The sequence below is a fragment of the Nicotiana tabacum genome, chromosome 20, assembly GCF_000715075.1.
Source record: "Nicotiana tabacum cultivar K326 chromosome 20, ASM71507v2, whole genome shotgun sequence".
In the NCBI taxonomy this organism is placed as follows: domain Eukaryota; kingdom Viridiplantae; phylum Streptophyta; class Magnoliopsida; order Solanales; family Solanaceae; genus Nicotiana; species Nicotiana tabacum.
Window position 1 is genome coordinate 134,411,421 of NC_134099.1, and position 12,380 is coordinate 134,423,800.

General features: G+C 36.7%; 1 protein-coding gene across 4 annotated transcripts in view; it reads right to left on the bottom strand.

The window, feature by feature from the left end:
• The window catches only part of LOC107794701 (uncharacterized protein At4g10930-like), a 33,252-nt gene extending 27,210 nt beyond the window's left edge, over positions 1–6,042 (bottom strand). The window contains exons 1-3 of one of the 4 annotated variants that reach the window (XM_075239949.1): positions 5,832–6,042; positions 5,553–5,639; positions 5,256–5,341 (exon numbers count right to left, since the gene is read on the bottom strand). In XM_075239949.1, the coding sequence (XP_075096050.1) occupies positions 5,256–5,341; positions 5,553–5,621 (155 nt within the window). In that variant the 5' untranslated portion in view covers positions 5,622–5,639; positions 5,832–6,042. The remainder of the gene's footprint in view (positions 1–5,255; positions 5,342–5,552; positions 5,640–5,831) is intronic. The other 3 variants (XM_075239948.1, XM_075239951.1, XM_075239952.1) reach the window with 3 other exon arrangements.
• Positions 6,043–12,380: the final 6,338 nt, after the last annotated feature.

The window sequence follows — 12,380 nt, forward strand, 5'->3', positions numbered from 1 at the left end:
CTTCCCGGCGAGATCCGACATACGCGCCCCACGCGCCGGCGCGTGAACACTGTTCCGGCCATTTTTTGAAAATCTTCCAGTTGGACAGTCGGATCGCCTAGTAATTCCGAGTCTATCCATACCTTTTTCGTTTGATTCCGACCACTTTGAGTTTTTCGGTGACTACACTGGCTTTTTCCGGCAGCTACAGTAATTTTCCGGCAAAAACAGTTTTTCCTTCATCTGTTTCAGCGAGTTGTCAGTTAATTCTTTCTATTATTTGGTGATAATCCGACATGTCTTTGGGAGTCGATGCTTTCGGGTTTAAAAATCCAGGTTCTGGCAGTTCCAGTGTTATGATTACCTCAGAATCTTTAATGGGAGGTTCAAACTACTTAGCTTGGGCTTCGTCTGTCGAGTTGTGGTGTAAAGGTCAAGGAGTTCAAGATCATTTAACAAAACTAGCGAAGGTGATGAAAAGGCCAAAACACTTTGGAAGAAGGTCGATGCTCAGTTATGTAGTATCCTGTGGCGATCTATTGATTCCAAATTGATGCCCTTGTTCTGTCCATTCCAGACATGTTATTTAGTTTGGGAAAAGGCTCGTAATTTATACACTAATGATATATCTCATTTCTATGATGTAGTATCGCAAATGTCAAGCTTGAAGAAACAGGAATTGGATATGTCTACTTACTTGGGACAAGTACAGGCAGTAATGGAAGAATTTGAGACGTTGATGCCAGTTTCTGCTAGTATTGAAAAGCAACAAGAGCAACGACAGAAGATGTTTCTAGTTCTTACACTCGCTGGACCCCCTAATGACCTTGATTCAGTACATGACCAGATTTTGGCTAGTCCGACTGTCCCCACAGTTGATGAATTATTCTCTCGATTACTTCGCCTTGCTGCAGCACCAAGTTACCCAGTGAGCTCATCACAGACACTTGACTCATCTATCCTCGTATCCTAGTCAGTGGACAATTGGGCATCTCAAACTATGGAGAATAGACGAGGAGGAGGTCGTTTTGGAAGATCTAGACCCAAGTGCTATTATTGTCATAAACTTGGACACACTCGTGACGTTTGCTATTCTTTACATGGTTACCCACCCAAAAATGCTTATGTTGCTCAGACCGAAACTACAGGTAAACAGGGATTTTCTTTATCTGAAGGAGAGTATAATGAGTTCCTTCAATATCGAGCAAGTAAGCAGACATCTCCACAAGTAGCCTCTGTTGCTCAGACTAATACTTCTGTTGCTGGTAATTCTTTTGCTTGTGTTTCTCAGTCTAGTACTCTTGGACAATGGGTTGTGGACTCAGCCGCTTCTGATCATATCTCTGATAATAAATCATTTTTTTGTCAAATATTGTGTATTCACAGTCTCTTCCCACTGTTACTTTAGCCAATGGGTCTCAAACTAAAGCAAAAGGTGTTGGACAAGCGAATCCCCTACCCTCTGTCACTCTAGATTCCGGTCTTTATGTCCCTGGCTGTCCTTTTAATCTTGCATCTGTTAGTCGTTTGACTCATGCCCTCCATTGTGGTATATATTTTATTGATGATTCTTTTATTATGCAGGACCGCAGTACGGGACAGACGATTGGAACAGGACTTGAATCAGAAGGCATTTACCACCTTAACTCACTCAATTCCTCCAAAGCATGTCTAGTTACAGATCCTCCGGGCCTAATTCACAGCCGTTTAGGACATCTAAGTTTATCCAAGCTTCAGAAGATGGTGCCTAGTTTGTCTAGTTTATCTATATTAGAATATGAGTCATGTCAGCTCGAGAAACATACCCGAGCCTCCTTTCCTCATAGTATTGAGAGTCATGCAGAGTCTGTTTTTTCTTTAGTTCATTCTGATATATGGGGTCCTAGTAGAGTCAATTAAACCTTGGGATTTCGTTATTTTGTTAGTTTCATTGATGATCATTCAAGATGTACTTGGATTTTCTTAATGAAAGATCGTTCGGAGTTGTTTTCTATATTCCAGAATTTTTGTGCTGAAATTAAGAATCAATTTGGTGTTTCCATTCGCACTTTTCGTAGTGATAATGCCTTAGAATATTTATCCTCTCAATTTCAGCAGTTTATGACTTCTCAAAGAATTATTCATCAGACCTCTTGTCCTTATACCCCTCAGCAAAATAGGGTTGCAAAGAGAAAGAATAGGCACATCATTGAGACTACTCGCACACTTCTCATTGGATCTCATGTTCCGTTGCGTTTTTGGGGCGATGCAGTTCTCACAGCTTGTTATTTGGTTAATCGGATGCCTTCATCTCCCATCCAGAATCAGATTCCGTATACAGTATTGTTTCCCCAATCACCCTTATACTCTGTTCCCCCTCGTGCTTTTGGGAGCACTTGTTTCATTCATAACTTAGCCCATGGAAAAGATAAGTTAGCTCCTCGTGCTCTCAAGTGTGTCTTCCTTCGTTATTCTCGTGTTCAGAAGGGATATCGTTGTTACTCACCTGATCTTCGTAGGTACTTTATGTCCTCTGACGTCACATTTTTTGAGTCTAAACCTTTCTTTACCTCTTCTGACCATTCTGACCACCTTGATATATCTGAGGTCTTACCTATACCGACTTTTAAGGAGTCTACTATAGCTCCTCCTTCACCTTCCGCCACAGAAGTCTTACCCGAGTCTACTATAGTTTCTCCTTCACCTTCCGCTACAAAAGTCTTACCCATTCCTACCGTTGGAGAGTCTAGCGTGGCTCCTCCTAGACTCTCTGCCACAGGAACACCACTCTTGACATATCATCGTCGTCCGCACCCAGCAGGCGCAGCTGATTCACGTCCTGCACCTGACCCTGCTCCTACTGCGGACTTGTCTCTTCCTAGTAAATCGATTGCACTTCGGAAAGGTATACGAACCACCCTTAATCCTAATCCCCATTATGTTGGTTTAAGTTATCATTGTTTGTCATCACTCTATTATGCTTTTCTATCTTCTTTGTCCTCTGTTTCCATCCCAAGTCTACAGGTGAAGCATTGTCTCGTCTAGGATGGCGACAGGCTATGATTGACGAGATGTCTGCTTTACATACGAGTGGTACTTGGTAGCTCGTCCCTCTTCCTTCAGGTAAATCTACTGTTGGTTGTCGTTGGGTGTATGCAGTCAAGGTTGGTCTGGATGGTAAGGTTGATCGTCTTAAGGCTTGTCTTGTTGCCAAGGGATACACTCAGATATTTGGGCTCGATTACAGTGATACCTTCTCTCCCGTGGCTAAGATAGCATCAGTCCGCCTTTTTTTATCCATGGCTGTTGTTCGCCATTGGCCCCTCTATCAGCTGGACATTAAAAATGTTTTTTTACACTGTGACCTTGAGGATGAAGTTTATATGGAGCAACCACCTGGGTTTGTTACTCAGGGAGAGTCTCGCGGCCTTGTATGTCGCTTGCGCCGGTCACTTTATGGTCTAAAGCAGTCTCCTCAAGCCTGGTTTGGTAAGTTCAGCACAGTTATCCAGGAATTTGACATGATTCGGAGTGAAGCTGATCACTTTGTATTCTATCGGCATTCTGCTTCGAGTCTCTGCATTTATCTGGTGGTCTATGTTGACGACATTGTTATTACCGGCAATGACCAGGATGGTATTACTAAATTGAAGCAACATCTCTTTCAACACTTTCAGACTAAGGATCTGGGCAAACTAAAGTATTTTCTGGGTATTGAGGTCGCTCAGTCTAGCTCAGGTATTGTGATCTCACAACGAAAGTATGCCTTAGATATTCTTGAGGAGACAGGAATGACAGGTTGTAGACCTGTTGACACTCCGATGGATCCGAATTCTAAACTTCTACCAAGACAGGGGGAGCCTCTTAGCGATTCTGCAAGATATAGGCGGTTGGTTGGTAAATTAAATTACCTTACAGTGACAAGACCTGACATTTCCTTTCCTGTGAGTGTTGTGAGTCAGTCTATGGATTCTCCGTGTGATAGTCATTGGGATGCAGTTGTTCGCATTCTTCGGTATATAAATTCAGCTCCAGGCAAAGGTTTATTGTTTGAGGATCGAGGCCATGAGCAAATCGTTGGATACTCAGATGCTGATTGGGCAGGATCACCTTCTGATAGACGTTCTACTTCTGGATATTGTGTCTTAGTAGGAGGAAATTTGGTATCTTGGAAGAGCAAGAAACAAAATGTGGTTGCTCGGTCTAGTGCAGAAGCAGAATATCGAGCAATGGCTATGGCGACATGTGAGCTAATTTGGATCAAACAGTTGCTCAAGGAGTTGAAATTTGGTGAGATTAATCAGATGGGACTTGTGTGTGATAATCAAGTTGCTCTTCATATTGCGTCAAATCTAGTGTTCCATGAGAGAACTAAACACATTGAGATTGATTGTCACTTTGTCAAAGAAAAGATACTCTCGGGGAGATATTGCTACAAAGTTTGTGAAGTCGAATGATCAGCTTGCAGATATTTTCACCAAGTCTCTCAGTGATCCTCGTATTAACTACATATGTAACAAGCTAGGTACATATGATTTATATGCACCAGCTTGAGGGAGAGTGTTAGAATAGTTATGTAACCCTAATCCCATATGTATTAGGAGTAGGATATGTTATGTATATATAGGACTCATTGTATCATGTTTAACATATGTGAATAATATCAATCATATTTTCTCCCGCGTATTCTCACAGTACGGTAATTGGTCTCACAATATCACACAACTCATCATAAACAGTAACAGAACAGGAAGACAAAAGTCATGGAACTGGAAATTCGCATAATTTCGGGTGATGTGGTATCACCAACAAAACTAAGTACCAGAAACAACAAGGCCGATCAAGAATACAGCTGATTACCAGAGTGAAAATATGCTGACAAGTCATAAATAATTTAGACAAACATTGAAACGTCATAACTGAACTATTCTGGAAAACATCTACTTAAAGAGAACAAACCATAACTAACACCCAAGAAAAACTTTTTCAAGCATGCCGCCAGGCATTGAAACTTCTGAAATCCACATACTATTACAGGCACATATGAAAAGATGTGATCATAAAAATAGTAAGCTTAGGCTTGTCGTGAAGGGAAAGGGTTGCGTAAATAGATTGCATGAAGAGAAGAGTAAGTCAACTGACTTCGCTTAAGGGAAAGAGGAAAGAGAACAATGCATAACATGACAAAAGGGAGAAGCCAATGGAATCTCCATTTATGTCAAACTATAGTCGCTTCCTTCTCTATTCTAATATCACGTAGAGTGATGAAGTTGGCAAAATAAATTACAGTTAAATACCAGTGTTGACAGCAGTCTAGAACTCCTCTGTCAATGACAACATCCATACATATCCCACATCTTTCACCGTCCAAACTCGAATAATCCTGCAATGAAATCCATATATGCTTCAATATAAGGATCTTCAGTTCAATAAATTAACTGAAAACAATGCGTCTGGAACCACAGTCCATTTCCCAAAAGGAAAAAATGTACATCAAATAACTTGGCACATTACAATTCATTATTTAGTTTTTCTATTTAAACCCACGGGCTACATAGCAATACCAATTAACAGACAGTGACGACAAAACTTACGTCATTATTTTCATCAAAAGAACAGCTTTCTTCTTCCGGCATTGCCTCCGGGAAATATTCCATCTCCATAGCTAGCTCCGCATAAACCTGGGAAATAAAAAAAGCAAAAACTTAAACAAGTTAAAAATCAAAATTTTGAAGAGTAACGTAGCTAGGGTTTATCATTCACTTTGCATAATTGGATCATTCAAACAATGAGATTTTGTCCGTAAATTGTACATGAGTGTGCATAACATTGAAATTTTAACAAGTCTAAGCTGAATTTTGAAGATTAATTACCGATGTCGGGAGCTTGAATGGGGAAAAACTGATAGTTCCGCGTTTGTGAACACTAGCAGAAGTGAATCGCTGATTCTCGTTAGGAATTTCGGTCCTCTGTAGATTGTAGATTGAGGGACCTGTAGTTAAGCATGTGCTTGAATCATGTCGATGTGAGGAAATGGTATGTTCTATGGAGTTCGGAGTTCGGACTTCCCGTTTGGCCAAGCTGCAAAAGTAAGGCTTTTTTTGAAAATTGTTTTTATCAAAAGTATTTTGATCAAAATAGTTTGTGTCTGACTAATTAGTTTTAAAAGCACTTCTGAGCAGTAATTGGTGTTTGATCAAGCTTTAAAAAACTGCTTCTGGGTATATTTTTCTCAAAAGTGCTTCTCAAAAAAGTATTTTTGGAGAGAAACTATTTTTTTCTGTTTCTCAAAAACTGCTTCTGCTTCTCCTCAAAAGCACTTTTTTCCTTTTAGAAGCTTGGCCAAACACCTCAATTTTTTGTCAAAAGTGCTTTTAGCAAAAAAAAAAATACTTTTGGCCAAAAATAAGCTTGGCCAAACATGCTATTAGTCTTCCTGCTCAACTTTTACTGTAATTATATTTTATATACCCAATTAGTATTTATGTACATTTTAAGAAAATTAATGATAATAATTAGTATCCTAAAATCACTCTAAGGTATCTTCCACTCCCCAACATTCTCTCTCCACATCTCACCCCCTCCCCACGTATCTTCACAATAGAGCAGCAATTCCATCACTGATAGCCAATAAAAAGCTTTTAAGCTTTGAATTTGAATTTGGGTTTTCCAAAATATTATTTATTTGAATTAGGTGTTGTTGCAAAGAATTGGGAATTCTCTCTATGTCTCTCTATCTCTCAATTCCTAATTTCAGTAGTGTAAAGCAAAGGAAAAGAGAGCAGCAATTACATCATTGACAACCATTAAAAAGCTTTGAAACTTTAAATTCGAATTTGGGTTTTCAAAAACCATTATTTGTTTGGATTGGGTATTGTTGCAAACAATTGGGAATATGGTTTGAAGTTTATATCTCAATTTGAGGGTGTTTTGGTGAAAAATAGACTTGATTTTGGCTGAATTTCAGATTAAAACTCGTCGAAGAAGAAGAAGAATAAGAAGAAGACATGACATACATTATGCTGCAAAAATTGTAGTTAAGTTGTAGTAAAATTATAGAAAAATTGTATTCTGTTTATATATATATATATATATATATATATATATATATATATATATATATTTTTTTTATTTATTTAACTATTGTATGAAAGTTGAACAACATTGTATAAAAATTATATTTAAGTTGTATGATATTGTAGTTGTATATAACTGGGTAGAAATAATGTGTGAAAGTTGTGGATAAGTTGTAGATAAGTTGTATAATATATAATTAGTTGTATGAAATTTATTTTTACTATATATATAAATCAGATGAAAATGTACAAAAGACATATTGTATAAATTTTGAATAATTGTTTTAAGTGGTATGACATTGTAGTTATATATAACTTGATATAAATAATGTATGAAAATTGTAGATAAATTGTATAATGGAAAAAGAAGAAGGATTATAGTAGTAGGTTGATGTCCAGCATAATATGGAGTGATGCTATTATGCCATAGTATGCAGACTAATTTATCAATAGTCAGTTAAACCATACATTCTTTGATTCTGAATCCTGATCATAGAGATTAGAGAGCTGAACATCTAAAGGGAAATTTTAAACTAATATAGGAAGAAAAATATACTTCTGCTAAGAGATTACAAGGAGTAGGGAAGGCTCAAATTGGAAGCATTGATGGCCACTGGTATTCAAACTTCCACATTGCAGTTACAATTATGACCTCTTGATTGCCATCCATTCTAATTAGTGATTAATATATGAATTTTTTTTATGCCTATTGTACTGTAGGAAAAAATTGATAGCAACCGAACAAGCACTATGCCAATATTTTCTCCCTAACTTAATAGAGTACCACATATCTCCCTTTTACTCTGGATTTTATATTGTGACACAAACTAATATGTAGGAATATTAAGAAGATTTGCAAAAAGATGACAGTTTATATTTGGTAGTACATGAATGGAAACATAAACCCCAATCTTACTCCAAATATGGAATTAATGATCCACGACTACAGATTTCTTTTTGTCTCTCGCAGTTTATTATAGGACTTCTTGCAGATTTTTCGAAAAAATACCGAGTGAGCAGCAAGCCTCACGGGGCAATGTAGAGAGGAGGGGAGAGAGGAGAGAAAGAAGAAAAAGGTATAACGAAATCCCTTGATTGAAGCCACAAATAATGGATTGAGAGCTTTTTAAGGTGGATTGTATATATTTGGTAAAAAAAACTTGTTTATGACAGGTAATTTGCTAAACATGGACATTAAGGGTAATAAAGTTTCAAATAGTGTATAAGAATGAAAAAATCTCCTACAAAAATGAATGAATAGGCCCACCTTCTCTATCGACGCAACTTCAACCCGGTTCTTTCTCAAAATTAAGTTAAAAATGATCTTTAAATTTTGGAATAGGCTTATTGTAATCCCTTAAATAAATGTTTAAGCAGTTTTGGTCCTCTAAATTTATCAAATTAAATACTTTTGGTGTTCATCAAATATTTAACACTCTTTGATTATTAGTATATTTAATGGGATTGTGAATAAATGGTTTTAATGAGCAATTTCTACTATTTTAGTCTAATTTTTAGTGTTTGATGCAGTATATATATATATGGTTTATAGTGGTGTAGTTTGTGGAATTTGATGGGACTTTCTCAGTACTTTCTGTTAAATTTTTCGTATTCATTCCTTAAATCTAATTACCAAATTTATTATTGTTAAGCTTCAAAGATCAAAACTGAGTATGAGATGTATTTAATGAACTATTTTAAAGTTACTCCAAATAGAAGAGTCCGATTTTGTTGTTTCCTCCAATTGTATGCCTTTAAATTCTACTTTATTTACCATAACAAATTTGATTCTTATCTGAAATTCAAAATATAATAGTCCAAATGAATATTATAGAATGATATAAATTATGCACCACCTTTCAAATGAATTAGCACACCAAGTGAAACGAAGAAGCAAAGGGTTACATCCAAATTATACTTGATTCAAAGTCAACTGAAAAATGTCAATAAAATTGCACCAACTATGCATATGACATATTATGGTCGATCAAATGGTCAAAGTATTATTTTGGTGACTCAAATGAGTCGATCAAATCAAAGAAAGTGAGTTATTTTTTATATAACTTCTCTGTTTTAAAAACAAAAATCTTCGATATAACTTTTCATCTTCTCATGACCATAAATAGGATAAGTACTTCATATATCAAAATATCATTAGAATCACAAGAAGAATCAAGAGAGAATTTTGAAGAATAAGACATTAAAGGAAGATTTTGGTCACATTTTTTGTGTTGCTTAACATAATCGCTACTTATTATTTTTCTAAAGTAGATTTGGTCACATTTTCTGTGTTGCTTAACAGAATCGTTATTATTATTTTTTTAAGTTACCAAATGTTATAAATCAATATCAAACTTTTATGGATAAAACTAAACCAATTTATAAACTCAAGAGACTCGTTGTTGGAACACCGAACACTCTGTGTATTCCTATTCCACATTCTATGAGAACAAACACAGAATAATAGTATCTGGAGGGGAGGGGAAATATCCTTAAAGTAGGCAATCAATGTATAACAGATCTTGTTTATTCTTCAGTATAACAAAGCATACAAACACTATCAATATTCATTACATAATTATTCATGCATTATAATCCTTGCATTACTAAGCAGTGAATCAAGCGATCCTTTTTGCGTTAATTTGGAAGTTTGTTAAATGGGTTGTAAGAAAAATAGATGATAATATTGACCAAAAACAAAAAAAAATAACGAATAATTTATCAAAAAATACTGTGGTGGCAAGCCACTATCTTGAAAGTGATTTCGGCCCGAATGGGCGTAAATCATTAAGACCGGTCGCTCCACAAGTGTCACGATTCTAATTTCCCTCCGTAAGATGTCGTGATGGCACCTAGTCTTTAAGACTATGTAAGCTTAACACTTACTGAATTAATGAAAAAATTCAACCAACAGCTATAAAATATGAAACAGAAATTTCTATACAAAGCCAACAATCCCAACATGATATACCACATCCCAAAAGGTAGTACAAGTCACAAGCTCTACTGAGTTCACTAAGGAAAATCTCTAAATACAATTGTTCTAGAATATAATTAAACTGTACAAAAATAACTTCCGAAGGTGACTTCGAGGCTTGCGAACGCCACGGCAGGTATACCTTGAAGTCTTTGGAGCAATATCTGATCCGTTATCTAACATCAACAGACACCGAAGTACCTGAATCTGCACAAAAATGTGCAGAAGTGTAGTATGAACACCACGGTCGGTATCCAGTAAATATCAAGACTAACCTCGATGGAGTAGTGAGGTACAAGTCAAGACACTCAGTAGAGAAAATAACATGTGCAGTATAGAAGTATAAAGCTAATAATAGAAAGCAAAAATCAGTCAATGGCAAAAAGATCATCACGTGCTATAAATAGTACTCCCTCCGTTCCAGTTTATGTGAACCTATTTTCTTTTTGGTCCGTTCCAAAAAGAATGACCCCTTTCTAAATTTGAAAACAATTTAGCTTAAACTTTCAATTCTACTCTTAATGAGAAGCTTTATAACCACATAAATATTCTGGACTCCTTTTTGACTTGTTTAGGACCACAAATTTCAAAAGTCTTTATTTTTTCTTAAACTCCGTGCCCAGACAAACAGGTTCACATAAATTGGAACGGAGGGAGTGATCAATAGGAACACCAAGAAAGTACCGATGAAAACAAATAAGGGACACAATGACAACCAATAAATCAAGTTATTCTACCACAAGTTTCACAACAAAATCACTTCGTAATACTTTATTTCATAGTCACAAGTTACGGGTCTCAACCCACCATCATATACTCACGGCATCTTGTGCCTGCATCACAACTCACAAGCGCACGGACAAGTCACGTGGCAATATCCCAATCCGCCCGGCGTGGCCACAGGCTCAATATCACAATCTGCCCGGCGTGATCACAAGCTCAACATCAACATAAAAACAGATAATACAAGAACACATGTTGCTGGGCTAGTATAAGTGGCATGCCACGGTGTATGCTTGTGCAAGTATATCACTGCAGCCAAAGTTAACAAGTAATATCAAAGACATCGAGTAGCTCATAGAAGCAACAAAACAAGTCATGTAAGGTGTATTATATATACAAGGAAAAGCACACCATCACACGAAAATCACCAACATAATGTCCCCAAGCCATCACACATCATCCCTGCCTTTGCCACCATTATCTTTCCGATAGCCACCTGTATCACTCCGTCCAGACAATATTATTAGCCACTTGTATCTCTCCGATAGACACTCGTATTACTCCGTATAAAAGCCACCCTTATCGCTCCATACGGACAATAACACAATGGCCACCCTTATCACTCCGTACATTCAACAATAGTGAGATGCCACCCTTATGCCCGGCATAACAACAACGATGAAATGCCACCCTTATACTCCACAACACAACAACCAAACCACACAATAATTCACAAAAGTTAACATCACAACATATCAACTCGTACCACAGGTGCCCATAGGCCACAAACCTCTCCAAAGATCCAACAATATCAATATTTTCACGACAAATAGTTCACGGCTCAAACACGATGTGTATAAAATCTCAATAACAACAAATGAACGGGAAAGTAACTCAACAAGGAACAACACTCCCTTTAAACACGACTTCAATTAAAATAGATTAATGACTTTCGATCACCTATATTCTAATTAATTGTTTAAGGATAAACTCAATAGTGAAAGTATCTCCATGAAATGGCAAACTCCGGATTCTAGTGTATGAATTTGGCTAACAATGAAAGAGATGGAACGAAGCAACTATGTCAAATTGCATGAGAATATCCCGACAACATAAGGATATCACGTACAACAATTTCAACTAAGAATAACTCAACAATAAAAGAAATCACATAATGGTGGACGCAGTAACAACTTCAAATAAAGCATATAAGAGCAAACTCGACAAGTAAATAATGTAACATATAACAACAACTTCAAATAAAGCATGTGATAATAGACATAGCGAATAAAGATATAACATGTGCTAACAATTCCAAATAAATACATGAAAGAAGCCTAATAGTCTAAACCGGTCAATTTCCACATATAAGCCCGAGTACGCACTCGTCACCTCGCATACACGGCTTTCACCTAACACAATTAGCACATATGACTCAACCCCTAAGGAGTAGTTCCCCCACACAAAATTAGGAAAGATACTTACCTCAAAGAAGCTAGACCGATACTATAACATGATATTCTTGTATGAAACAACCTCCGGACAGCTCAAATCTAGCCAAAATAACTTAATATCATAAATAAAAACCATATAAAATAATTTCGGATAATAAAGTTTCGATCTTCAATGAAAACTAAAAAGACAAT